Here is a 26,615-nt window from a genome sequence, read left to right as displayed (position 1 = left end):
CGCTGGGAAACAGTATAGGCCTAACTCGCTGGCCGTCTGATCTGGGGCCGACGGCACTTGCCATCCGTCCGCAGCTCGTAATAAAGCACCTGTACTCGTAAACACAATCAACGTCTGCACATTTATGTCGCTCATAAATGACAGTACAATTAGTTTTGCCGACGCCATTGGTAGCCATTGAGAAAACACGTTAGCAAGGCGAGCCGCTTCGTAGAGACGATTGGTGCAGCGGCTGCGTTGACCGCTTGCGAGCCGAAATCACGCCAACGATTTACTATATCATACATTTTATAACATGCACACTTTCGAGGTCACTTTACTCTAAGAGTTATCTCATGTCAGAAACAAATTAAGCCGATTTTTGTGCCGACATCAGCGGCGAAAGAGGCCAGCACGACCAGGGAGAAAAAAAAGCCCCGGGACAATCGCAGCGGTGAAAAACTTGCTCACCGGCCCCGTCCCGACAACAGCGCAAACTCGTGACGTAGCGTTTTCTCGGTTGTTTACAATCCCTGCTTGATGTCAATGTTGCGAGGTGCTGCGCTTTGTGGTTGGCTGCGCGCACGTACATTAAAATTTATTTTAAATATGTTCTAAGCTATATTCGCCGCTGATATTTTGTAGACGATGTGTGTGTGTCCACCTAAATCGATCTCACAAGTTATCTCAACTTCAAATTTTCGTGTCAGTACCCCTTTAACACCCTTTGGAATAAGGGTTAACCAAAATTTCTACTTCGTGCAAACCAACAGCGTTTTTATGCTCAACCTCAGCCATGAGCTCTCCTACACCAAACCCCTGCGCCAGCTCTAATCTGCCACCATGAACAAACCTGGCATTGCTTGGGTGGTAGTGCTTGTCATGAAATTCCTTGAGCTGCTCCCAGGTGAGGTCAGGGATTGAAAGCGGGTGACCACCACTCACATGGCCATACACGCCACTTGGACACAGCTTGTTAACGATGGCCTGGTTGAAGTCATTGCTCGAGTTGGACTGAAAGGGCAAAGAGAAACAATCATGTCTGCAACAGTTTTAATAAAGTGCACCAAGACACTAGTAACCTCCTACCAAGTTATTGAAACATGGAAAACATTTTTATTCATGCTTACTAACAGACAACTTTTCATGGCGTATTTCTGTGCAGCACTCACAATTAGGACGAAGAACAAAATACACACAGGACAGGCGCTTACCTACTCACTCAGTTTTCTATCATATTGCAGAAAATTTTTAATCAATTAAAAACAAGACAGGCGATTCACTTTTAGAAGCTCTTAAAATTAAAAGGATGGCAATGGTGTAAACGAAATGAACTGTTGCTTATAGCACACTTATAGCACACTTATAGCACACAGCGGGCATTACCTGCGGTGACCATTAAATGGTCACCGCAGGTAATGCCCGCTGGACATACATGCCCTGGATACATAGACAAGAGAATGACACATACAGTTAAATCTGGATATAACGAAATTGACAAATTCCCGAGAAACTTCGTTATAAAGAGGATTTCGTTATATGCAGGTTCGGCACGAAAATTAAAAAAATAAACGTTTACCGTATTTACTCGATTCTAATGCGCCCTCAATTGTAACGCGCACCCGTTTTCCGTTTTCGTCGAAGCACTCATCCGCGGAATGTCACACCAGGTACCGGATGCGTGGACGCGTGTCGTTTCGCGCAAGCGCGAGGCATCGGAAACGAAGAGCGAGCGTCACGATGGCGTCGTAGCGTCGTATAGTGTTACAGTAGAACCTCGCTGTTACGTTCCCGGGGGCTGCGTTTTCCCGGCTGTTACGTCGTTTTCGACCGGTCCCGGCACAGCTCCCATAGAACTCAATGCATTGGTAACCCCACTGTTGCGTCGCAACTGTGGGACCATTCCCGCATCATACGTTGCGAACTGCCACCCCGCGCCGGCCCGAGCGGCCATTTTGACTTTTCATGTCGCTTGGCTTGGTGGCTTGACGATGGCATTGGCCGCCCAAAGTGCCGGGGGCGACAACTATGACGTATTTTCGGCTTCCGCCAGCAAAAGTATGGCCCTTGAGATCCGTATTTGCTATATAAAGATGGTGTCCATGACACGTTGTGGCCCTGAAATTGGTTTTGGCTCATAGATATTCCGTATATAAGGGTACGGCCACGCTAGCGGCAAAAAACGCGCGTGTCATACAGCGAGCGGCAAGTTGCCGCGCGTCAGCGCCTTGCCGCGCGGCAGCGCGATAAGATCTCCCGCGCTCTCCGAACGGGCGAGCAACACCGCGAGCGCTCGTTGTTTCATGCGAGAGACGACGATCGTCGACTGAAAACCCGGCGCGGACCAGCGGCGTTCCGGTTGTGATGCCTCCGTGACGTCACCCTCATCGCTCTTGATTGGTTCTTCATCTCGCGGCACGCGGCATTTGCCACAGAAATGGGTCTCGAACCCATTTCGCGCGGCACGCCGCAAGACCCCCGATTCCTGCCGCTTTTGCCGCGCACGGCATGACGCGTTGCCGCGCGTTTTTGCCGCTAGCGTGGCCGTACCCTAAAGTCCAAGGGCGATAACGCAGTCGCCGCGCGCCGTATGCTGTATGTGCGAGTGAAAACGTGCGAGGGGAGCCGACGACTGCCTCTAAATCTCGCGCGCGCAAGAAAAGCAGGGAGGAAGCGCGCCCTCTTCCGTTGCGCTCGAGGCACCGGCGAGGGAGCGAGGGGGGTTTGATAGCGGGGCGGCGCGCGGTCGCGCAGGCCGTATCTTGAAAGCGATCTGCGTTGGGACAGAGTCTAGCAGTGCAGGTGCGTCGGCGGCTCGTAGCTTTCTGCGTGCTGTGTGTTCTCGGCGCTCAGTTTGCGTTGAAGCGATAGACAACAGCACGAAGGTCACTTCGGTCGCTTCTCCAGCGGCGCTTCCACACGCCGCCAGCGTTTGACAGCGTGTGTCCGCGCTCATCGAGTCTGATGTGCCACAGCGTGTACCAGCGCGTCGGCAACATCAGCTGGAAAAGGAGAGAGTGCCGGCTTGGCGGGCTAGGCCAGCTGCAGCAAGCGGCAGGATCAGATTTGAATGAAGGGAGGGGGATAAGTCACGCCCGCGGCGGCAAGATCGCCGGGATCGAGGGATGCAGGGCCGCCTCGCACACACACGCACGCACACGTGCGCTCGCTTCGCATTCCATTGTGGCGGAGAAGGTGCTTCCGGTTGCTGCTCGCGCAAAAATGACAAAATTTGGGGCGAAATCTCTAGGTGGTCGGAGGGGGAAATTCGTTATATCGAGGGGGTCTCCCGCTGCCACTTCATTACATAGAGGTCTTAAATACATGTGCTTCTATGGAGTAACGGCGGGGAATCGAAAAACTTCGTTATATCCAGGAATTCGTTATATATGGAGGTTCGTTATAAGCAGGTTTAACTGTAGTACACGTTCCTGCTGCTGCATTTCTCTAGTTACGTCCACAATAGCCTGGCCCCTGCAAATCTAGTTCAAGAAGACTAAAATGTGCTGCATTCGCACTAGGTATGCAGTTTACCTAATACATTCCTCAATGTTACATAGCAAAAAAAAAAAAATTGGGGGGTATTACGTGCCAAAACCACGATCTGATTATGAGGCACGCCGTAGTGGGGGACTCGGGGACTCTGGAATAATTTCGACCACCTGGGGTTCATGCGCCTAAATCTAAGTACACGGGTGTTTTCGCATTTCGCCCCCATCGAAATGCAGCCGCCGTGGCCGGGATTCAATCCCGCGACCTGAGCAAACACAGCGGGTAATGTTACATAGCAATTCAGGCCCAAGCACAAAGAATAATAGTGTTGTCATAGTGAGAATTAGCAAGAATTATAAGTTCACAGACTGTGCAGACCAGCACTGCAACATTTTTTTTCCCCACAATAATTGTGCACAGTGGTTTCATGTCTGAGTGCACAAAGCCGCAGGCCCACAAGCCTCACCATGGTCACCATTTTATCATCACCACCACCATTCTATTCACACTAGTCATACAGAAAGACCCTAGAACGTAAGCAAATTTGGGACTATTAACATTATACATTTGTCATGCACCTTCTTTCAGCACTCGCACCAAGCACTTGTAATGCATGCGATTACTACTAGTTTGTGTTCTGCACTTTAGGGCATTCTATAGCAGCAGACCTGAAAGCTTGACGAGTGGAAACTTGCAAGCTGCCGCTTCTCACAGTGTTCCTGCTCATAAAAAAGTTCCTTTGGCGAAAGACAGCCAGTAGCACGCCAACTCGGCATATCGGGCTACTAATGAGCGTCAGTTGGTGACAGAAATGGTGGCTCACATGTTCCCTCACATAAAGCTGTTGAAGTGATCTCCAATGCCAAAAGTCTCAAACAGACAGACAGAACTGGACTGTGTACAGAAGACCGAGGTGTGCAAACTGTTGCAATAATATTTTGTATGTTGGTATGATATGTCTTCAGTGTAGGACTGAGTGATTGGCTCTCTGATTAACTTTCTGATTAATCAACTTATGATTTAAAGGTACAGTGAAAGGTAATACAAAATTAGCGTATACTGCAAGATTACTCTTTTGAAGTTCTCTACTTTTGTTCAAAAGAAAAAAAAGAAAAAGATGGCCATAAGTGAAGAAAATAAAGGCCAAGCATTCCTTCTCTCATTTCACAATGAAACTATGGCACTGATGTCTACAACGAGAAAGTCTATCGAGGTTGCCAACACTAGAGTATTTGTTCAAATCCACACACACTGCAATACTTTCTTCTTTAAAAAAAAAAAACATATTTCTCACCAAACCAAATAAAAACTGCAAAGAACTAGTACCAAGAAAGTTCAGTGCACGAAAGCAAGCTCAGAAGCGCATTTATGCCATCTACCACAGGCAAGTGGTTTGAGATAACTTTTCCTGGAGTATGTGCATTACCATGCTCTAGGCAAAGCAGGCTTCTTAAAGGGGTCCTGAACCACCCCTCAGGCTTGGTAAAAAAACCCAGTCCGCAGATAGCATACGCTGCTGTGAACATCTCAGCCAAGTTTTGCAATCATGCACGGCACGTGGAGCTCGCAAACCGAAGCGCAAAGTCACCTTTCTCTCAAACGCTCTCTTTTCAACAGAAGCCTGCTTCTCACTCTTTTCTGGCCGCGTTATTTCGTAATAAGGTGGCCAGAATATGTGGCTGCTATTGGCCAATAGCAGACGTAAAACAAGAAGGGTGTTGGATCAGCGCGCTTTTTCCTACTACTGTAGAACCCCGCAGTTACGTTCGCGGGTGCTGCATTTTCCCGGCTGTTACGTTGTTTTCAGCCGGTCCCAGCACAGCTAACATAGAACTCAATGCATTGGTAACCCCACTGTTACGTCGCAACTGTGGGACCGTTCCCGCATCATACGTTGCGAACTGCCACCTCGTGCCGGCGCGAGCGGCCATTTTGACTTTTGATGTCGCTTGGCTTTGTGGCTTGACGATGGCATTGGCCGCCCAAAATGCCGGGCACGACAACTATGACATACTTTCGGTTTCCGCCAACAAAAGTATGGCCCTTGAGATCCATATTTGCTATCTAAAAATGGTGTCTATGATGCGTTGTGGCCCTAAAATTGGTTTTGGCTCATAGATGTTCTGTATAAAGTCCAAGTGCTATAGCGCCATCGCCGCGCACCGTATGCTGTATGTGCAAGTGAAAGCGTGTGAGGTTAAAATTGATTAGATGCCAACGACCGCATCTAAATCTCGCGCGCGCAAGAAAGGAAAGCAGGGAGGATGCACGCTCTATTCTGTTGCGCTCGAGGCACCGCCGAGGGAGCGAGGGGGGAGGGATAGCAGGCGGCGTTGTACTAAACCTCCTTGGTTGTACTCTGGCATCAACTGCGTACTGCGCGGCGGCGCGTAGTCGTGTGCGCTGTATCTTGAAAGCGATCTGCTTTGGGGGCAGAGTCTAGGCAGTGTAGGTGCGTCGGAGGCTCGTAGCTTTGTGCGTGTTATCTGTGTTCTCGGCGCGCAGCGCTTCCTCACGCCAGCCTTTGACAGCGCGTGTCTGCACTCATCGAGTGTGATGTTCGTGTTCATGGTTGCCTGTGGGCGCCGACACCATGCTTGTTAATATAGTTAATAAGCGAATGTTTACTAGTTAATACGGATGATAAAACTACTATCCTTACTTTGTATAGCTGTCTACTAATTTGCTATCGCAATCAATGCTTCGGCCTTCGAGCGAAACTACGTCTTTTTTTCACACGTAAGAATTAAAATAATAATGTGTGCAGTTCAACACTACTCCCATTTCTCAATTTTTCCTGTTTCTTGGCTCTTGCGTTTCCCGACTCTTACATTCTTTTTTTTTTTTTGTCCCGTGAAAAACGTATGAGCGGGGTTCTACTGTATTACTGTGTATATTGACTGACAAATTTTAATAAACAGGCTGAAGTAAGCGAAAATCTGCTTTCGAATTTCGATAATAATTACGTACTTCCGGAAGAAGCTAACTATTGTTTGCTGAAGCTCGACCATAGCCGCGCGCGTAGGAACTAAACTTAGGCCACCATGCTTAGGTCTCGCCAATTTCGACTAGTTTTGAACGCTCAACAAGCGTCGAACCACGCAAAACATTTAGGTCAGCTCATACGCTTGCCAGCGCGTGCTGACTCTTGGCCACTCCTGGTCAGACACCTTGGCAAACCCATCGATAGCGCTTCAAAATGCGAAAGTTGGATGTGGCTACTATCCGTCGGTCAAGCCGGTGAAGGACAAAGCCGGTTCGCACCAGGGTCAGACTGCAGCATATGAGTGTGAGCCCGCACTCAAGCCTTGTCGTGCACAAACCAAACGCTGCGCATACGCACTATAATTGCATGTAGCAGAAGTCTGCTACATAAAGTAGATACCGCGGCCGCCGCGAGGGGCGCGACGAGTCCACTGGCTATGCACACTGCAGCTCGCTGAGGACAACAGCATTTGGCTTACATTTGACACGTCACTGGCACGAAAATCTGAAGTAAACATCCACAATCAAATTTGAACTGTGCACCACAGTTCAGTAGGCGGAGCGTTGTGGGCACGCCCAGCTCCACCATAGCCTTCGCAGTGCAAATCATTAAAGGAGTGGAAGCACCGCGAAGGTCGTGTTTGATTGCCAATAACTTCGCTTCTGCTGAACGCATTAAAGTACTTTTTGCAGCAACAGCCTATTTTACTTCAAATGCATATCTGCACATCGATAAAAAGTGGTTCAGGGCTCTTTTAAAAATGCACATTTTTTCAACAAACATGTATTTAGGTAAATGAGCATAAAGCTTGAAAAAGATGGCGCACGGACAATGGGCCCAACATTTTGGAAGAGCAAGATAGCATGAAATTCCCTTTGGTGTCCTCTTAAGCAAATGTAAAATGCTCGAACAGGTGACTAAGCATTTATTAATATGGTATCCTGTGCTACATGCATGTCAGATTTCAGTACTACAAGACATGGAACTGAATATGTGCCCGCAAGTGCAAGCAGTTTCTTGGTGTATGCAGTAGCAATACAAGAGCTCAGCTTGCTCTACCTTTTTGCATTTAGTATCACCTTTGCAGTGTTTTGGTACCACAATATTACTGAACCTTATTGAAACACATTCTTTATACTATTAGAGCTCCACTTACAAAAACTCCTTTCATTTCATTGTATACGACTCCTTTGATGACAATGGGTGAAGATTTGTCCTTGGGATCAGTATGCTCAAGCCTCCATCCCTCCTGCCTGAAATGAGCATAACATAAGCTTTAAATCTTACTTGGCTGCAGAGAAAAAAAGAATGTGGCACATAATGCTTTCAGTAAAGGATATGCACTAACAAAGATTCACACTTAGCACTTGACTATGTCTTATAAAAGAAGAAAGCATTAATGGATGAAATAGAGACTATGACGGAATCCCGTTGGGATGGGACAGACATGATGAACAAAGAAGACAAAAAGCCAACCACAGAAGATTAAGTAAATTTAACGTTTTAGCTCCAACACAGGAGCCCTGTTCACAATGTCAAATGCACAGTTAACATGACTCCTGTGTGGTAGCCGAGACATTAACTTTGCTAAATCTTTCGTGGTCAGTGCTTTGTCTTCTTCCTTCACCAAAGCATTAGTGGATACTAAAGAAGTCGGCTGTGTGGGTAGCAAGCCTTTCTTGTATGGATGGGGATGACAGTGAGATGAAAATGAATGAAAACATGTAAACAAAGAAAAACAGTTAATAGAATATACTATTTACCAAGTTAGATAATAATATGAACATATTTATTAATGTAAATGAAACCTGTCAAACCACAACACATTCTCACTCGGTATGAAATAACAATACGACCAATATGAAGCAAAGGACACACAGCAAAGTCTTGGTTGTGCTGTTCATTCACAATGAACATACACCAAATCTGACTGACCCACTTCTCTTGCTTCTGGCTCTTACTGAACTATGTGGGCACAAATGAAATTCAGCATGTACAGAAAGCAAGACAAATGTTTAGAACACAGGAGCTGCATGCTCTCGAGTTTGTGGGCAACATCTACCTATAACAGTTGGTTGAAGACTGACTTGATGTGAGCATTTGCAGCTACATTTACGAGATGGCTTGTCTCCTCTCACATTGTTGGTCGCCGCATGCTTTGGCAATTGCTTTCATCATCGAGATTGCTCTCTGCGATGCCACACCGCAATACGAGGAAGTTAAGCGATAAGACACATACTATGAAAATGTTTTATGCGTAAAAAGCTTGGAACTAGGCACTGTTCTGCCAACCAGCAGATCTTTATCATGTGCACGACTCCTCAGATTACCGCGAGCAGTTTCTGTTAGCAATGTATGCATTCATTTGTTTGTTTGCGGGCATTAAGGAAAAAAGCTGCTTGAACACCTTAGATTGAAAATGCTACAGTTGAACGAAGTCATGTATAAATTCCTAAAACACACAAGCAGAACAATAAAACATTTTTTGTTTGAACAAAAGTCAGTGAGAGAAGTGAGAACAAAGAATGTTCTCACTTCTCACACTTTTGCCATATTCATTAATTCAGTTCATGGCGTTTCGTCAATGAAATTACTTCTACGGAAAGCACACATTACTGATGGCAACAAACTGCCACGCTATACACAGGAATCTGAGGCACAATGCACACAAAACAGATGCAGCGCTTGGCAGAAGGATGACAAAGTCATAGCACAGTTCCAAGCTTTACATACACAAAACATTCATAGCACGCACTAAATAGTGTAATCTCTGCTTTCGCTTCACAGTGAGGCACCGCGGACAACAGTATTAACGGCGAAGGCAAATGCCAGAGGATCCATCGAGGAACAGGTCAAAGAAGAAACAAATTATGTCGTAAATGTACCCCCACATGCTTGCATCTAACCAGTCTCAAACCACATAGTTATTGCTATGTGTCACCTGCACAGTCCCAAGCGCATGGCTGCTGTGCTCTAACAGGTGTTGTGCCCTCTGCACAAAGACAAGTGTTCAATTTAACACATAAAACATCTATGAACCCTCGGTAAGGCCTCCATTCCAGCTTGCACATGAAAAATTTCGTCTATCATTGCAGCACAAAAGCACAAACCCTCCTTTAGACAAAAATTAAGCAAACTGCTGGTGCCTCGCAAAATACACACATTGATATCTTCACACATGTGTGCTGCTGATACTTAGCTTGGCGGCAGTGCCGCACTTCCACTCAATAGCACTAAAGCACAATTGCAAGTCTTACAATGTAAAGCAAGCACGTGTGCTTCAGACGTACTCCAGGGGCAACAGCATGCTACGCAATGTGGGGAACAAGGCATGCCCTGCGACTTTTGCCACTGCTCCTTTTTCCATTTCAGCCAAGGCATGATGGGTGGTAGCCAGATTGTCATTCAACTGAAAGGTCGAGCAGCCAGTTTCCATGGGACTAATTTTGATTTTGATGGCAATCAAGCCTCTCTTCTAGTCACGCATTTCCCGGCCATGACAGCGAACTCAGAGGACTTGTCTCCAGGTCAGTGCAAGGTGCGTACACATTTTTCCTCTTCTCTGACACTCATTTCAGGCATCACTTGCACTTGAGCTCGCCTACGGTGTCTTCTGCCTGCAGTGAGCACATGCATATCTTGCATGGCTCCTTTCTAAATGCAAAGCCCAAAGGTGTTGCTTAGTGCTTGTGCATGGTTCTGCTACACCGGGCCACACTCATTGGAGGCGAATAATAACAGAGATTGCCTTACTCTCTCACAAGCTGGCCCTTTGGTCACCACAAGAGTGCACAGCATAGCCAGAGGAAGCCTTTCTCTCTTCGCGACATTGCATGGGAAGCCTTTCTCCTTTCGAGGTGCCCTCACAAGGAGTCTTCTTCTCTCGGTGACTTGCTAGCGGCACCCATTCTGCATATTTACCCTTGGTTTGGAGGCCTTAGCTCTCGCGCAGTACTTTTAGACATGGGCAGAGTGACAGGTATCATTGGATGTTGAGTGTAATAAACCACTAGGTCCACTTCGCCATACTGTGTTTCTTGTGGTGCAACACTCGGTTTCTTTTGGATGCCAAGTGAATGAGCACAACACCAGAAAAAAATTTACCTATGAAGTTTTATGTGCCAAAACCACAATCTGATTATGAGGCACGCCGTAGTGCTGTAGTGGGGGACTCCGGAATAATTTCCTTTGAGTACTCAGTTCCTTTGAGTACTCTGGATAGACCACAGCATAAGTGTTGCCTTAATGGGACACTAAAGTAAAATATTCATTCAACGTATACTGTTAAAATACCCTTCCATCTTCTATCTTCTATATGGAGTTTTACGTGCCAAAACCAGTTCTGATTATGAGGCACGCTTCCACCCTTCCACCATCAGTGAGTAAAATAGTGCGCGAGAGTCAGCACTATAGTTTTTTCAGCAAAACATGGAAGGACAGCCTGCAACAGAGCCAAGACAGTGTGGTTAACTGCATTAACAAGACCAAAACAATAGCGCGGCTTTCATGAACAGGACCTGCTAATCATCTTCAAAGGCTTGTCGTATGGACTTAGTTCATTTTTCCGATAACGATACTTTGGCTCGTGATGCTGGACTCCATTAAGGCAATTTAAGCTAACACCAGCAATTTAATTACATCAGCAAATACGTCTGCTCGTGCCTCGATTGCCAACGTCACATATTGGCTCCTCATCTAGCCACTGCGCTGCAGCCCCTTCCATGCTCAGTCCGCCCCTTTGACCATATTGGGATTGATTTATATGGTCCTCTCCCACGTACGGCTGCTGGAAACCTTTGGGCCACAGTCGCGGTCGATCACTTGATGCGACATGCAGAAACCGCTGCCCTCTCAGCGGCCACAGCTCACGATATCGCTTCCTTCATCCTCCATCACCTTGTTCTACGCCACTGCGCTCCTCGTTCGCTCTTGAGTGACCGAGGGCGCATATTTCTTTCTGAAGTAGCGAATTATCTCCTTCATCAATGCAACATTATACATCGCAGCACCACTGCCTATCACCCTGAGAACAATGGCCTGACGGAACGGTTCAACCATACTCTCGGCAACATGCTGTTTATGTATGTTGCCTCGGATCATTCCAACTGGGACCTTGTTCGGCCGTTCATAACATACGCCTACAACACCGTCAAACAAGCCACAACCGGATTCTCTTCACTTTTCCTTCTGTATGGCCGTGAACGTTCCTGTACCTTCAACACAATTTTTCCATACTATCCAGATGCTTCAGAGTGCACTCCTGTTTCCACCGCCGCTAAGCATGATGAGAAATGTCAGCAGCTCGCCTGCTCGCCCACTACCGCAGAGCAATCCCGCCAAAAGGTTTGATGTGACAACGGCCCCTTGTCGCCAGGACTCATAGGTGGGACCCAGAGCCATAAAAGGGATTCAGACGGGAAGGTAGGAACAGGTCGGCTGTCGTCATGTCAAAGCTTTTGGCGGGATTAGTCTGCAGTAGTGGGCGAGCTGGCGAGCTGCCAACAGGGGTGGGACTGCCCAAAGTCAGTTTGGCGCAATTTTTGGAGCAAGTAAAATCGCGTTTTGGAGCAGTTCAGAGCAGACAAAATTGCATTTTGGAGCAGCTTGGAGCAGACAAAATTGCATTTTGGAGCAATGTGGAGCAGATAAAATTTCACTTTAAAGCAGTTTGGACTTTGGAGCAGGCCATTCTGAATTTTCGTGGAATAATGGAATACGGCAGAGCACTTCGACACCACGACGAAACAGAGAATAAACCAACACGAAGCTCGTAGTAGAAGCGTGCTTTGCAGAGATAGCGTACAAGAATATGGAAGATTGAATTCCTGTAAAGCCGAAAACATCGGTGGCACTACGATCGCACTATATATTCCCGCGCCGGCGCTCACAATAATAGTTGAAAATGCTCTCAAATTATGCGGTCCAATGGACGCGGTAACATAATTTCTGGGTTACCATATGGCCCTGCAGACCCAGATAGCTGCAATCAACCCTGGGTTGGTATAGCGTAAAAATATTCTAATCAGTTTTTATTGCGATAGCAATTATACAGACACACCAGGTGCATTTCTGCAGTCGCCGTTTCCATCGGCGTCGCCGTGATGTTCCGCATAAAGTCCAAGGGTGATAACAACGTCGCCGCACACTGGGCCTCTTTGATTATCCGTCTATAACAGTCCCAGACTGTCCGAGAAGCTGCACACGCAACGCTCATTGGCTGAAAGCACTGCTTCGGGACTGGGACTGTCAGGGACGGATAATAGAAGAGGCCCACTGTTTGTGGGAGTGAGAGCGCGCGAGGGCGGATGATGGCTGCTCAAACTAGTGCACACAAGGGAAGAAAAGCATGGAGGAAACAGGCCGTCTTCCGTCGCGCGCCAGGCACCCAGGGAGGGAATGGAAGGGGGGTTCATTTTGGCGGCTGCTGCGTATGGCGCGGCCGTGCAGGCCCTATCTTGAAAGAGATCTATGATGGAGACCCGAGTGTGGGTGCGGATAGCTTCGTGTGCGCTCTGTTTTCGCCTCTTAATACGTGATGAAGCGAGAGGAAACATGAAAGTCAATTCGCTCGCTGCTGCTGCCACACTCCAGCGCTTTGACAGCGAGTTCCCGCGGTCATCGAGATACGTTCAGTTTGCTTGTGCGTGCGTGACACCATGATTGTTAATTTAGCGGGTAAGTGAATGCTTACAAGGTTCACGGTCGATAAAGCTACTCCTTACTTCGTATAGCTGTATGCGAATTTGCTATAGCAACCGATGCTTCGCCATTCGGACTTTGCTTTGCACCTCAGCTAGAACGCGCAGCGCCACATGGCCCACTCAACCGTATTCTAGTCAACGCTAAATACAGCCGCCCTGTCCGTTCCGATAAGAACCAGGAGTGGCCACACGCGTGCAGGCCACTTGCCGAAACTGCCTAAATATCTGGTATTATAAGCACAAAAATTACAATAAGGTGTACGGGAGATGTCGTCGCGCACTGTGTGGAATGTGAACGGCCGCGCTCTTTTTCGAAGAACAAATCCACTCGCTGTTCACGGCCACTGCCGGAGCACACATGCCGAAGCCATTCTGCCGCAGTGTGGCGCAATTTCGGTAAATTTTCTGAGTTTGGCGCAGTTTGGCGCAGGAATTTGCATTTGTATCAAAATGGCGCAATTGGCGCAGGAGTCCCACCCCTGTGCCAACATTCCTCAGCATGCTTAGCAGTGGTGGAAACAGGAGTGCACTCTTAAGCCTCTAGATATGAAAAAATACCCAGCACCTCTATCAAAATGGTACACGTGGAAAGACACAGACAAAAGAGACTATATACACTGTATTTACACTGGAGCCAGACAGACACACGCTAACACCAAGAGCCCAGACACTTCATCGCCTTTCTCGCAGTGGCTCGTCTCTTGAGCATGTGTTGATGGTATCGTAATAATAGACGTGGCATTTTCTGCTGTTAGTAGTAAGCATGAGCTTCCCGAGCCAGCAGAACCAGCACAGAACTACGTGATATAGAAACTACTAAAATGTGAGAGCTTAGGCAGCACGGGGCGAGCGAAAATGCAACTTTCCAATCACCTGCACTGTTGTCAAGGGTAACGTCAATCAGTTCTTTCTGATAAAAAGAATAGAAGCAGACAAGTAGCATTTTTTTCAATGTTAAAACACAATGTAATCATCTTTTTATTAATGTAATCATCTTTTTGTTATCAGTGGTTGACTACTAGTGACACAACTATAACAAGGCAGTGTGACATTATCAGGCTAGTGCTGGAATGTCCCTGTCAAATCACAAATCATGTCTTTCACCTACGTAATTTTCTCACTTACTGAAGCGTTGTCCTCAGTAATATCCATGCCTTACAACATTTTTGAGCATGACTCTATCACTGTTGCTTAACTTAATATTTGCCTTCAATGTCCCTTTAATGGGGGACAAGGGTTCAAAAGCTATCTTTTATATTTTTGGACGAAATTTGATAAAAGTTGACAGGGCTGTTTAGTTTCTTTTTCCAATTCTAAAAATAGTTTTTTTTTTTTGTACAGGTACATTATTTTATAAGATAATTTTTAAAAAACCCATATTTTTTGTTTAGAGAATGAATGACAAATAACCACTGCACAAAAATATACAAACGGCATATGGATAAATACTACAAAGCATAAGGCACACAATGATGGAAGGACTTTTATGATTGGGTCATCATTTCTTATTTCATAGCACACTGAAGTACACTGCTTTGAAGATGGACCCGCAGTGATCACAAAACAAACATTTTAAATGCTTTAAGACAAAAATTAAACAAATATGCCCCCAACATTGTGTGCTCCAAACATCTAGCTTCATGCTGCAAAAAGAATTATTGTTCTATATGTGACAGGTGCTGATATATCACAGTAACAGATTTGCTGGGTGTGCAAAATTACTAAATTAGTATTTGGAGAAGATGAAGAAAACAAACAAATGTCACATCTACTCAAGAACAGTCAGGAATATGTACATGTACACACATCTAAAACTTTAGTAGGTTCCAGGAGCATAGACCAAGATGGTGACATGCGAGGCCCTGAAATGACCTGCCTTTTATGTTTTAAAATTGATAACAGGGCTGAAATATACACATACCAGACAAGAAACCTGCAGATAAAGAGAATAATAGATGCATATTCTGAAAATGCAATTATCTAAAAATTTATTTTTTGATCCTTTATCAGCCTAAAGACCTCTGTCCCAACTTAAGAACTGTGAATGTCACCATGACAAAGGAGCTTTTGGTGCACAAGGACACCAGCTTTGAGGCTCCACAAAGGGTACACACACAGGTTAGTCCGTAATTGTACTTGAGACAATGATCTCATATAATAAAAAGGTCACAATACGGTGGCAACTTGGCTTTAAAGCTAAGCACATATAAATGGAAAATAATGACTAACAGCCCCATAAGCTGTTGGGCAAGTGGCCACATGTTTATAAAGGAAATTATACAAGCACAAAAAAGAGATCAATATGAAGAGCATGAAGGGACAAAAAAGTACTGTGTCCTTTCTTGCATGCTTCTTTTCTTTTTTGTGTAAATTCCTTTTTTCCTTTTATGAATTATGACTCAAATTGTTAATAAAATGTCAACAGAAACACAAAGTGACAGCTTATATTCATAGTGGCAGCTCAAATCACAGACAACATGCAGACAAAGAAAGAAACAAAACAGACGGGTCGAGGCCTGGCCAATATGAATGTGAGGAGTAGCAACCAACTAGCTCGCCTTTCCACCTCGACACAAAGTGACCTTCACTTGTACTTGAGCAACTTTTCCGATAAAGTAAATAAGATTTTAAATATATAATTTTCTCATACTATTTGCAAGCATAAGGCAATGGCACTGCATTGCCAAATCAAACTTACATGAAATCCAACTTTGTCAGCTGTGGGAAAAACACAGCATCTAAATAAACTCTCAGAAGGTTCTCATAGTCCTTGATGTTTTGTGTCGAGAAAGGGTAGAATGTCACATCACAACCTGCAATAATAATTAAGCTTATGAATGATTCTCACCAAAGCTACGGAATAAGTAAACATGTAGCACTAATAAATCTATGACGCTCAAAATCTTTATCAAAAGCTGCAAGTGAAACTTGCTGTCCAAATTCTAGGTTTTCCCCCAAGTGAATAACAAGTAAATAAATTCCAAGAGACCAGTGATCCTAATTCTTTTCATCCACGTTTGAATCGTCCACAATTTCAAGCATCATGCATTTTGCAGTCTTAAACTCACGTGTATCAAAAAACTTGATATGTACATTCCCTGCCCACTTTCTTTACATTACACGCATTTTGAAAATAAATAAATAAACAATAGCTATTAACTTGTGTGCATACGAAAATCTGGTATGAGTATATCTTGTCCACTTTGTCATTAGGCACAATTTCGAAAATAAATAAGCAACCACTGGGATCAGAGGGCTCCAAGGGTATTATAAAGGAAGTCTAGCAGTGCAGGAAGTTTTTGCCCAAATGACTGCTTGGTGCTCTATGCCTTGCCATCCACTGTGACCAGCTGTTTTGTTTAAAGCTGCATCAAGAGAGCTATCACTTTATTCATTGTTATCTATGCTAGGCAGAGTACTCGGAATACCCAGATACAGTTAACTGTACATACAGTTAAACCAAGCTGCCTTGAGGGCGAGGATCACCCAGCAGGTACCCAAACTCAAGATAAGCGACTCTCATCCTTGAAGAACTCATAAATATATGTAATAATATAACACTTATGCTACACTTATCATAACAAGTATAAAGGCCAAAAGTAAAGCATAACAAGTAAACTGAAAGCACCCATAAGCAGGCTAAAATAAAAAACAAAAGATAAGCATTTTCTACATGACTAGCGAAGCGTGACTGTGCTACACTACATGAAGCACCTGCTTCTCTGCATAGGACAGGATTCACAAGCACCAAGTTCATGGTCCTCCAAACATGCAGTCGCCCACCTAGTGTGTTTAGACAAAAGTCAAAGCCATAGTTACAGTAGCTCATATTCTATATATATTGGCCACAGAAAAGCTACAGTATCTTTTATTACAACAGCCTTTTTAATTCTACTGTTTATGCATTTTCTACGGTTTATAGAAGCATCAGCAGGAAAATTTGACTGCACAAATAAAAATGGGGGGAGGGCAGTAAGTGCAATATTAGTGAATTTTAACATTACATGCTTAAGAGGAAGCTTTACCTCGAGGCCAACTCTAATTTCCCAATTCAAATACATGTAAAATGCAGAAAACGTTTTTATGAGACAACCACTAGATTGGTTTGAATGAAATGTGCTGCATTTAAGATAGAAAGTAAACTTGTAGTGATTCTAGACAGCATAATCTTAATTTAGATATTGGACATTTTTACAAAAATTCCCAAAAATTAGTAGGTTTCAGAAAAATTGAAGAATGAGCTTAACGAATCCGTAACTGTGCACTAAGAATAAATTTCATAATTCTGTAAATTGTATCTGTAGAGCATCCAAAGCAGACAAACTTGGTATCTGAATTTACACCTTACGTGAAATTGTTACAATGCTTAAGATTGCAAAAGTCTTACTCCCAAATTAGTACCACATTTCAGAGTGGTGTATAATGCATCACTTGTGTCTTCTTTAGATGTCTTAATAGATGCAGTTTACAGAATTGTGATATAGTTACAAACTTGGTACTTGAGCTTTATTTTTTCCAATTTTGCAACTTTCAACAATTAAAAAAAAATGATGGCCTAAAGGAAAAAAATCTGCAATGCACAGTCACTAGATGATCACATTTTTCTTTTAAAGGCCAACAAACCTCGTCAAAGACTATTTTTTTCATTTCCATGTATTTCACATAGGAACTCCCAAGCTAAAGCTTCCTCTTAAAAGACAGCAACTGCCTGACACGAGAATAGAGATGCTTGGGAACTTTCATTTTCAAGACTGTTTTTCATTTTTTTTTTCCTGGCTCATCAGACAGCTGCTAAAAACTATGATATAATTCACTACACCCGTCTCAAGGCTTACATAATCAATTTATTAACCCTTCAACCCCCAAATTATTTCCAGAAATACGAACCATATTTCCCAATTTTTTTATGTAGTTGTAATTATTTGTGGCATTCTAATTCTGAAAATATATAGCTTATTGGTTAGAATTACCACAAAAATTAAAAAAAAGGATAAGCTGCTCCTTGAGGGCAGCCTTCCCTCAATGCCGACCGTAACTCATCTTTGGCAATGGGAGCAGCTACACTGGATTGACGAGTATGACTCGTCATTGGCGATATTGGTGCAACCTCCCATGACGAGTACAGCTCGGGATTGGGGGTTAGAGGGTTAACCGACTGTTCAGACAGCAAACCTTTACAGTGACAAACACAAATACAGGTACTGTATATCATTACACCTACACCGTGGAGATACAAGAGCCAATGCAATAATGAACACTACCAGAGCAAAGGGGCTAAAGGTGTTTATCTTACGTTTGCCAACGCCCCCAATTTTCAGGAGCATACAGCCAAAATGAAAAATATAGAATTGACAGTCTGATCAACTGCATCCAGGCAGGCAAATGCCAAGAGCAAAGGTGTTAAGAAAAGGCATAAGATGAGCACCCTATATGTGAAAGAGACAGCTAATATAACTTTTTTTTTGTCGATAAGTCACAAGGCAACAAAGTCATGCAATTAAAGATATGATGCACTGACAATCCTGCGTGCAACTCTTTCTGTTCTTTTTTTCATTGTTTAAGAGCTCCAAGAGGGAATCGTTTATTTGCCCTTAAAGAACAGACCCAAAGACAGATTCCCAAAATACAGTAAAAGTGTGAACTTGCCTGTCATGGCATTCATGAATGTAGCCAACGATCGGTTGTGCATCTTCATGAAGGGGTCACGGCAGGGGTACTTCTGTGAGCCACACAATGTCAGGTGCTCAAGGATGTGAGGCACACCGGTGCTGTTTGTTGGTAACGTTGCAAATGCCACACTGGAAGCAGATTTTTTTTGTGGATTTCATGCTGCAGGCTCCCTTGACACTAAGGTCAAATTTATTTGCAAGGAAGCTTCGATACACTGCCAGTGTACCCATTAAAACAATAAAAACATACATTCATAGCATATTGCAGGAACAAAACTTATGATCATTTTCCATTCGAATAAAAACACAATGGAACTTTTCCAGGTGCACCTTTGCACCATGTCTGGCTGGTTTCCACACCACGCATCGTGGAAAAACGAAAAAAGAAAACACCGACTAAGACAAAAAAATTTTAGAAGACATTTCGGCTCCCACATGGGAGCCTTGTTCACAATGAGAGCCGATGCGAATGAGCAGAAGGTTATGTAGGCTTGAATAGGTGATGCAAGCATCGTGAGTACATGTGTCGAAGGCTGCCGTCACTGTGGTTCAGTCTGCGCAAAAGTTTGAATGAGCATAGATTCAAGAGGCAAGCGTGGTGAATGTCTTTTTTTCAGTCGCAATAACACATGCCTAGCCCCAGTCTATTTCATGACCGAAAGATACCACGTGCTCAGCAATGGCACTTGAGGCAGCGTTATTCGTTCTGACATTGTTTGCATGTTCTTGCACTGGTCTAAAATTTCAGTTTTCGCCAATATACACCTGCTCGCACTCTACACATGGCACCTTGTAAACGACACCAGGAAAGTCTTTTTTGTTGATTTTATCTTTCACATTTACCAGCACATTCCTAAGCTTTTTTGGAAGGAACATGTGCGCTTTGTACGTGTGCAACAAGTGGGCAAGCGATTCAGTCACACCAGGAATGTAACGAATGGCGGTGCGTTTGTGCAGTAGACGATACACAGGAACAGCAGGGCATGCCAAATGACAGTGAACCATGCCAACGTAGCTAGCAGGACATCCACACATCACTAAGCTCCCACTATTTGCACAGCACCCCTTTCCTTGCTTACTGTGCATCTTTCTACTCAGCCAGGGACTCGCATGTTCAGCCTATTTTATATGTTATAACAGTTGGAGTCTAAACTTTGGTCCCAAATGAAAGCAGACGTGAAGAATTGTTTCAGGTGCTTGATTTAAAGATGCCAATACGCTGGTTCGATTCCCCACACCACCGGTGTTTTTATGCTGTATGCGAAGGACGAACACATTCAGCCTATTCCCAAGATGACCGATGATCGCAGTAAAACTGTGTTTTCGAATACGATGTAGCACCATTACAAACTTTTGCTGGCCGAACCGTTGCGAAGCTCTCTACAAATTTGAGCTTATTCTGCCCAGCTTGGCGACCGCCAAAGCTACAGATTGTTAAGTAACAAAGGTGCCGTCTAACATACATGTAAAAAAAAATTATGGGGTCTTCAGTGCCAAAACGACGATCTGATTATGAGGCACGCTGTAATGGGGGACTCCGGAATAATTTGGACCACCTAGGGTTCTTTAATGTGCACCTAAATTTAAGTACACGAGTGTTTTCACATTTTGCCCTCGTGGAAATGCGGCTGCCGTGGCTGGGATTTGATCCTGCGACCTCGTGCTTAACAGCCCAACACCATAGCCACTAAGCAATGACAGCGGGTCAACATACATGTAGGTGCGATAAAGATGCTTGAATGGCATTTATATTATCGTCTGCAGGAGAGCCATCGCATTCAGCTGCCACCCCATGGCTGTGCATCATCAATGCTCAAACGTAAGGCGATCCATGATGGCATTGTACCTCCTTTTAGAATGAAAAAAAAAAAAGAAACCTAAGTATGTTGAACTTTTACATGCATCTATGAAAGACGACGTCCATCAGGTTTATTGCCACATTCAGCATGTTTATGGTGTATGCATCTTTAGGCACGAGTGCCCTGCAATCTCACTGGGATTCGCGAAGGCACATGAATACATTTCTTATACGACAGATGTCTCGCATCCGGGAGAGTGCTGGTGGACTGTAAATTTAATACAACCCAACATACTTTTCTTCTAAATATCCAACGACTGAGCTGTTGGCGGATCAAGGAAGAAAAATGGAATTCCATGATGGTTTCACTGAGTTGGGTGCACAAGTTTATGCACCGGTCATCTTCTTAACAAAGCTCAACTAGTGCACGCTTGCACACGTTTCCAAGAAGCAAGTCACAAGAGTGCATACGCACACATGGGAAGTATGACATCGCACGAACCTAGTTGCATAATCACTGTGACAAACAAAACACATGCAATCGGATCCGTCGAGCCATGTCAGCCTGGCCCTCAGTTGGGATTTTGGCAGCAGCCGCTAGAGGTGCTCTTCCAACATGGAAAAGATCCATTCCCTTACATTCTTCTTGGCTTCAGTGCATTGGATTTCTTCTAGTGGCTACCTTACTTCATCAAGCACCAATGTTTCCACCGGTTCTTTTCATCAAACAATAATGGTGAGACAGAAAAACCACCTAACTTCTTAGCTGAACAGGCAGCAATGTCAGACACAATAAAAGAACTGCACAAAATGCCACCTTCCCATTTCATAGAAGCTTAATAAAAGTTACGGAATTAAGAATTTCACAATTACAACCAATACAATTATTAGAAAAATTTCAGAAATTAAACTTAGACTAATGGCTTTATGGAACATGTTGTAATTACAGAAGTGCAGTCAGCCAGCACTCAAAGCATAACATTTTGCTAGGATCAATGTGTGATTAAATATGTAACAGCGCAACTTTAAACGAGGACCCAAACAGAAGAGGAGACAAGGACAAGCATTGTGGGAGCTTCTACATAGGCCAGACGAAGAGGTATTTAACAGCGCTTGTCCTGGTCTGCCATTCGGTTTATCCAAAGTCGCGCTGTTACATGTTTAATCATGTAGCACCAACTAGCCCAATCTCTGGTGTTACTAAATCTCTACGTCTTGTACCAGCCTTGAGAAATAAGTACTCAAAATTTTCAGCAAGGTACATTGCTGTTCCAAATATGTTTGAACACTGAGAAAAAATTGCGAATGAAAAAACTGATTGGAACAGCAATGCATTTTATGGCACATTATGAATGCATATTTCTCAAAACTGGTGCCATGCACAAAGATTTTAGCAAAAAGTTATGCTTCAAGAGCTGGCTGACTTCAGTTCTGAAATTACAATGTGCCCCATAAATTAATTAATTTAAAAGTTAACCCCGCAAAGCCCAACATATAATTTGTGCTGCACTGAGTTTGATTGATCAAAATTCAGATTAAAGCTCGACAAAGCTAATCAAAAAGTCTGCCGTAGCATTTTTAATAAGCTGCAGTGATATTACCCGTCCCCCCCCCCCTAATTTGTGGAGAGTACAGCAAACCAATTACTAATTAATTTATATAGTATCTTTATGACTCGAATATCATTTCATTTGATTTCTTTGTATGAATCTGCTCTCCTTACTTCACCAGGAATAAAGGTGACCAAGTTGTAATTTTCCTTGATCAGGAATGGTGCTTGGACTTTCTGAGGCTAAATTTGTAAAATTTTGTTAACAATGGACTTTTTTCCAGTAAGCGACCCCTCTGGTGGTCGCCACTTCAACTAAATTTGATGGGCAAGACACACACGCTCCCGCCGCTTTTCGCCTCTACGTAGTGCATGATAGCGTTTGACCAAGCAGTCTCTCGCGATGGCCATCCCTGCATTTTTTTTTTCCTTTTGTCGCTTGTGTTGTTGAAGTAGCTTCTCACCGTCCTGCTCTAGTGCACATGTATTTGCTCACGTGTAGCAATAACACATTTTACATTTATCGACGCGACGGCAACATGCTAATGTGAAGTGCAGGCCGTTTGTAACCAAGATTTGAGAGATGCGCCGGCCTTTATTCTTGAGCAGCTTGGTCAGTACTTTGATTCAACTGGCGAAGGCATGTGTGAGCGTCAAACGCACCACAGCAGAACTTTCTTCAGGATAAACTTGACCGTCGTTGGGAGTGGCTCGACTTGAAGGAGGCGGTCAACAGGCGCATGCACGTACGTGCTTGCCCTCAAGAGTGGGCATGCAAGCAGCTCACCATGAACAAACAACGTGCAAAACTTCTGCACACGTACTGAGAGTGTACTGCAGGACAAGTGTTTTATCTTGTGATATGTATTGTATATGGCACAGCACTGGGGACTAAGTAGACTCAACACAGTACGGGGGGGTAAGCAGAAGGTAAGTGGATGCAACATGTTTTGTCACGCGCGTAAAGCTTCATTTGCCTGCAAAAAGCAAGACTCACGAGTTTTGTATAATGCGGCACCGTGAGTGTGTCGCTTTGACCTCGCACAATGCATTCTGATCGGCTGTACGGCGAGATTCTTTTCGTTTGGCCCCACGGAACCGTACAGCTATTTCCGCTTGCATGTGGTAACACATTCTTAAGCCAATGGTAATATCCGTGCGGTATACATACATCGCCGTATTAAAACATCACCGTGACTTCTGAGTTAGTCGTAAGGGAGAAGTGCAATAATCACAGTGCTAGTGTCATGCTGTTACCAGAACGCAGGCTTCATTTTTGCCTCACTCAGCAAGAATCGCAAGATAACTCACTGATAACATGGGTTATTTTCTTTAATTTGACCGTGCGCTCCACTCCAGTACAATACGTTCGCCATTCCATGCCGGTTTGCGCAATCGACAGCACAGCAAGTGCCCGGCATGAGATTCGTCACAAACGCTGCGCCTATCGCTCGAGCGTTAATTCACGGAGTCGTTTCATAGACAAAAGTGCTTGCAGTCTTTCCCACGAACTGCTAAGTTTCCTTTAAACAATATTCTCACCCAGAACACGAGAAAAATTATTGTTCAGCCCCTCAAGCTCAGGAAATTGCCGTGCATCATGCAAGGGTTCACGCGCTTACTTCGCACGCCTGCCCTGCGATAATGGCGGCGCGGCGTGGAATGCAGCTGGGGCGAGGTTATGCGCATGCGCATAGCTGAATTGAAAAAACGTCCATTGTGTCAGCATATCGTGCAAATTATGAGGTCCATCACTGCTACAAAGCTTGGTCAGCCAAATTGCCATTTGATCACTAATTCATGATTTTGATTAAACACACAGTATATGCCACATCAAAAGATCCCAGATGTAAAATTTACAGCCCACAGAGCACATCAAAAGTTCTGTGTCTACATCTGTGCATGCAAACATCATATTCACTTCCTACATGGCATGTGAGTTTTGTGCTCCACCTCTGCTTCTAGAACATGATCATGTAACACCAATAAGCAGAGAGGGCAGGCTGTTAAATCCTGTTCACTGGCATGTACTGATGCTTACTGGATGTCTGAACCCTGATCACAACTCCTGTTGGCAATAACCAGGGCAAATCATCTGTTTCATTCCAGCAGTCAATGTACATGCTCATAATCGGGGCAATTTACACCTGCTGTACTGCCATGAGCCAAATGCATTCCAGTTACATGTTGGCCAAAGAGCAAGGAGAGGGGCTGAATGCAGCAACAATAGGACAGCAGGGTCACACAACATGCAGCACCTACACTCCAACATCTGGCCATTTTTTTTTTACAAAATGCATATATACATGCACACACCCATATACACAAACACACACACTACTCCAAATAAAACTGTTCAGCCCTTCAGTCAAGTTGGTAAACATAACTTATTCTGTAGTTAAATTAAAAGTAATTCTTACGGTAGTACACTTATGGAAGCACGTTGCATGTTGAGATGTTCAGTGCGCTGCAACACAGTAAAAATGAAAGTAAGACATTACATACGATTTGGTAATGTAGAGTCTCGCCTTTCGCAGTGTCCCGCTGTCTATGCACAGCATATATTGAACTTTCTTTCTCTTCAAAAGCGAAGCTACCATATTGCAACATCAAAATTGAACTATCAGGCAATACCCGCCATCAAATTACCACCTATGTACACATCTTGACAATTACCAAATAGTAGGGAAGAACTCAATAAAGTTTTTTTTTTTTTTTTTTTTTTTTTAGGATTTAAGGAAAGTACGTGTCAGCTTATCACGGCGACTTATCAGCAGGGCGCCTCTTATTATTTACCAAACTGTTTCAGTAGTTTCCTGCGTACACATAGCAGCTTGTCGTAAGCATGTGCAACCCGGCACAGTTGGGATGCATACGCACACATGGGAAGTATGACAACGCAAGAACCTAGTCACATAATCACTGTGACAAACAAAACGCATGCAATAGGATCCGTCGAGCCATGTCAGCCTGACCCTCAATTGGGATTTTGGCAGCAGCCGCTAGAGGTGCTCTTCTATCACACTCTGCTACATAAAAAGTATCTATAAATAAAAAATAAGTGTATCACAAAAAGCAAGGGACGATACTTTTATCCTTATGTTAAAGCAAGTTCCGATCTCGCATTCACGCTGAATACGTACGGCTGCGGTCATTTGTGGAAATCAACTATCTGTGAGCCTTCCAGCAGAGAATCCGTCTTTGAGCTCGGACTCACCTAAAGTGGTTGTTGCGATCTTCACGGGCGATGTGGAGAAAGTCCGCGCCTGTTTTTTCATGCAAAAGCCGAACAGCAGCGAGGTGCAGTTCTTTGACTGCTTCAACCTGAATAAATAAGCGAAAAAGCCATTTGCACTGGCCCGCAATGCAACGAACTCTTCCGCACGCACCTGGCGCACCGTGTACCCGCCGATCGTGTCCCCCGCCTTATACTGCAGGGCTTTTTTGACCGCTGCTGTGTGACTCCATCGGTGAGCATTTGTCCTGCAACAGTTAAAACAAGCGTTGCGAGCACGCGAGCTTAACCTGGGCAAGGATGTCCCATTGAACTAGTATATGAAAACAAAATTCGAGGCCCCTTACCGCGCCTGTAGCCTTTTAAAACTTGGACACAGGCGTTTGAACATTTCTGAATCTTACGTGAATACTTATTCCACTATTACTCGAGGAGTTGCCGCTGAGACGATATGCTTTAACGAGTCGCGCGCTCACCCATCAACGAAGAAACCATGTGCGAATGTGCGGAGGCTTGGTCTGGCTGAATTATTGGATAGAGGCACAACTGCCCACCTAATCCAGACTAATCCAAATTGTGCATCTCGGAGGAAGAAAGACTACGGATTGCATGACGGCAACAGCGCCGTAATGATAATGATACTCGGGGAAAGAAATAATAAACGACTAATAAAGTTTCTTGATGGGCTTAGCCTTCCCCGAAGAATTCCATGTTTGCATTTACAACAATCTTGCATGGCCCCTGAGAGTGCTGCGAGCCGTTGTCTCGCGACTGTCAACATTGGTGCATAAAATGTTTTTATGTTCGAAGCGTTGTTTCAAATTTAACGCGTGGTATCTCTTCAAGGTGATAAAACTAAAAAAAATCGCGTTAAGTTGTACGAAAACGGTAATGCGAGCAAAATCGTGTTATTATATGCATATGCCAATTGGTTAAGGCACCACCGTTTTTGAGTGCCCAAGAACTGTCGTTGTTTCAGGCGCTTGCAGAAAAACAAATTGAAGAAACGTAAGAGAAATTTCGCAGTGGAACAAGACGCCATGGAAGTTTCTGTTAAAAGGCATGTGTTTCATGCATTTGCATACATCAAAACTTAATTTGCGCTGTTCTTTTGCGATAACTCAATGAATTAATACGTAAAGAAATACATCGCTAAGTTGTACTACGTTGCAGGTCAAACGAGATGACTTGAACTCCGGCCACCTA

The 26,615-nt window shown here is 44.3% G+C and overlaps 1 protein-coding gene across 1 annotated transcript in view; it reads right to left on the bottom strand.

The window, feature by feature from the left end:
- Positions 1-25,936, bottom strand: part of LOC119440146 (presequence protease, mitochondrial-like) — a 147,825-nt gene extending 121,889 nt beyond the window's left edge. The window contains exons 1-7 of the mRNA XM_037705087.2: positions 25,757-25,936; positions 25,564-25,657; positions 25,392-25,498; positions 18,805-18,956; positions 15,857-15,971; positions 7,614-7,710; positions 833-993 (exon numbers count right to left, since the gene is read on the bottom strand). Of these exons, the coding sequence (XP_037561015.1) occupies positions 833-993; positions 7,614-7,710; positions 15,857-15,971; positions 18,805-18,956; positions 25,392-25,498; positions 25,564-25,657; positions 25,757-25,800 (770 nt within the window). The 5' untranslated portion in view covers positions 25,801-25,936. The remainder of the gene's footprint in view (positions 1-832; positions 994-7,613; positions 7,711-15,856; positions 15,972-18,804; positions 18,957-25,391; positions 25,499-25,563; positions 25,658-25,756) is intronic.
- Positions 25,937-26,615: the final 679 nt, after the last annotated feature.

This window comes from Dermacentor silvarum, chromosome 1 (assembly GCF_013339745.2).
Source record: "Dermacentor silvarum isolate Dsil-2018 chromosome 1, BIME_Dsil_1.4, whole genome shotgun sequence".
Lineage (NCBI taxonomy): Eukaryota > Metazoa > Arthropoda > Arachnida > Ixodida > Ixodidae > Dermacentor > Dermacentor silvarum.
The sequence above is the reverse complement of the archived record's forward strand: the minus strand, read 5'-3'. Positions and strand labels throughout refer to the sequence as shown.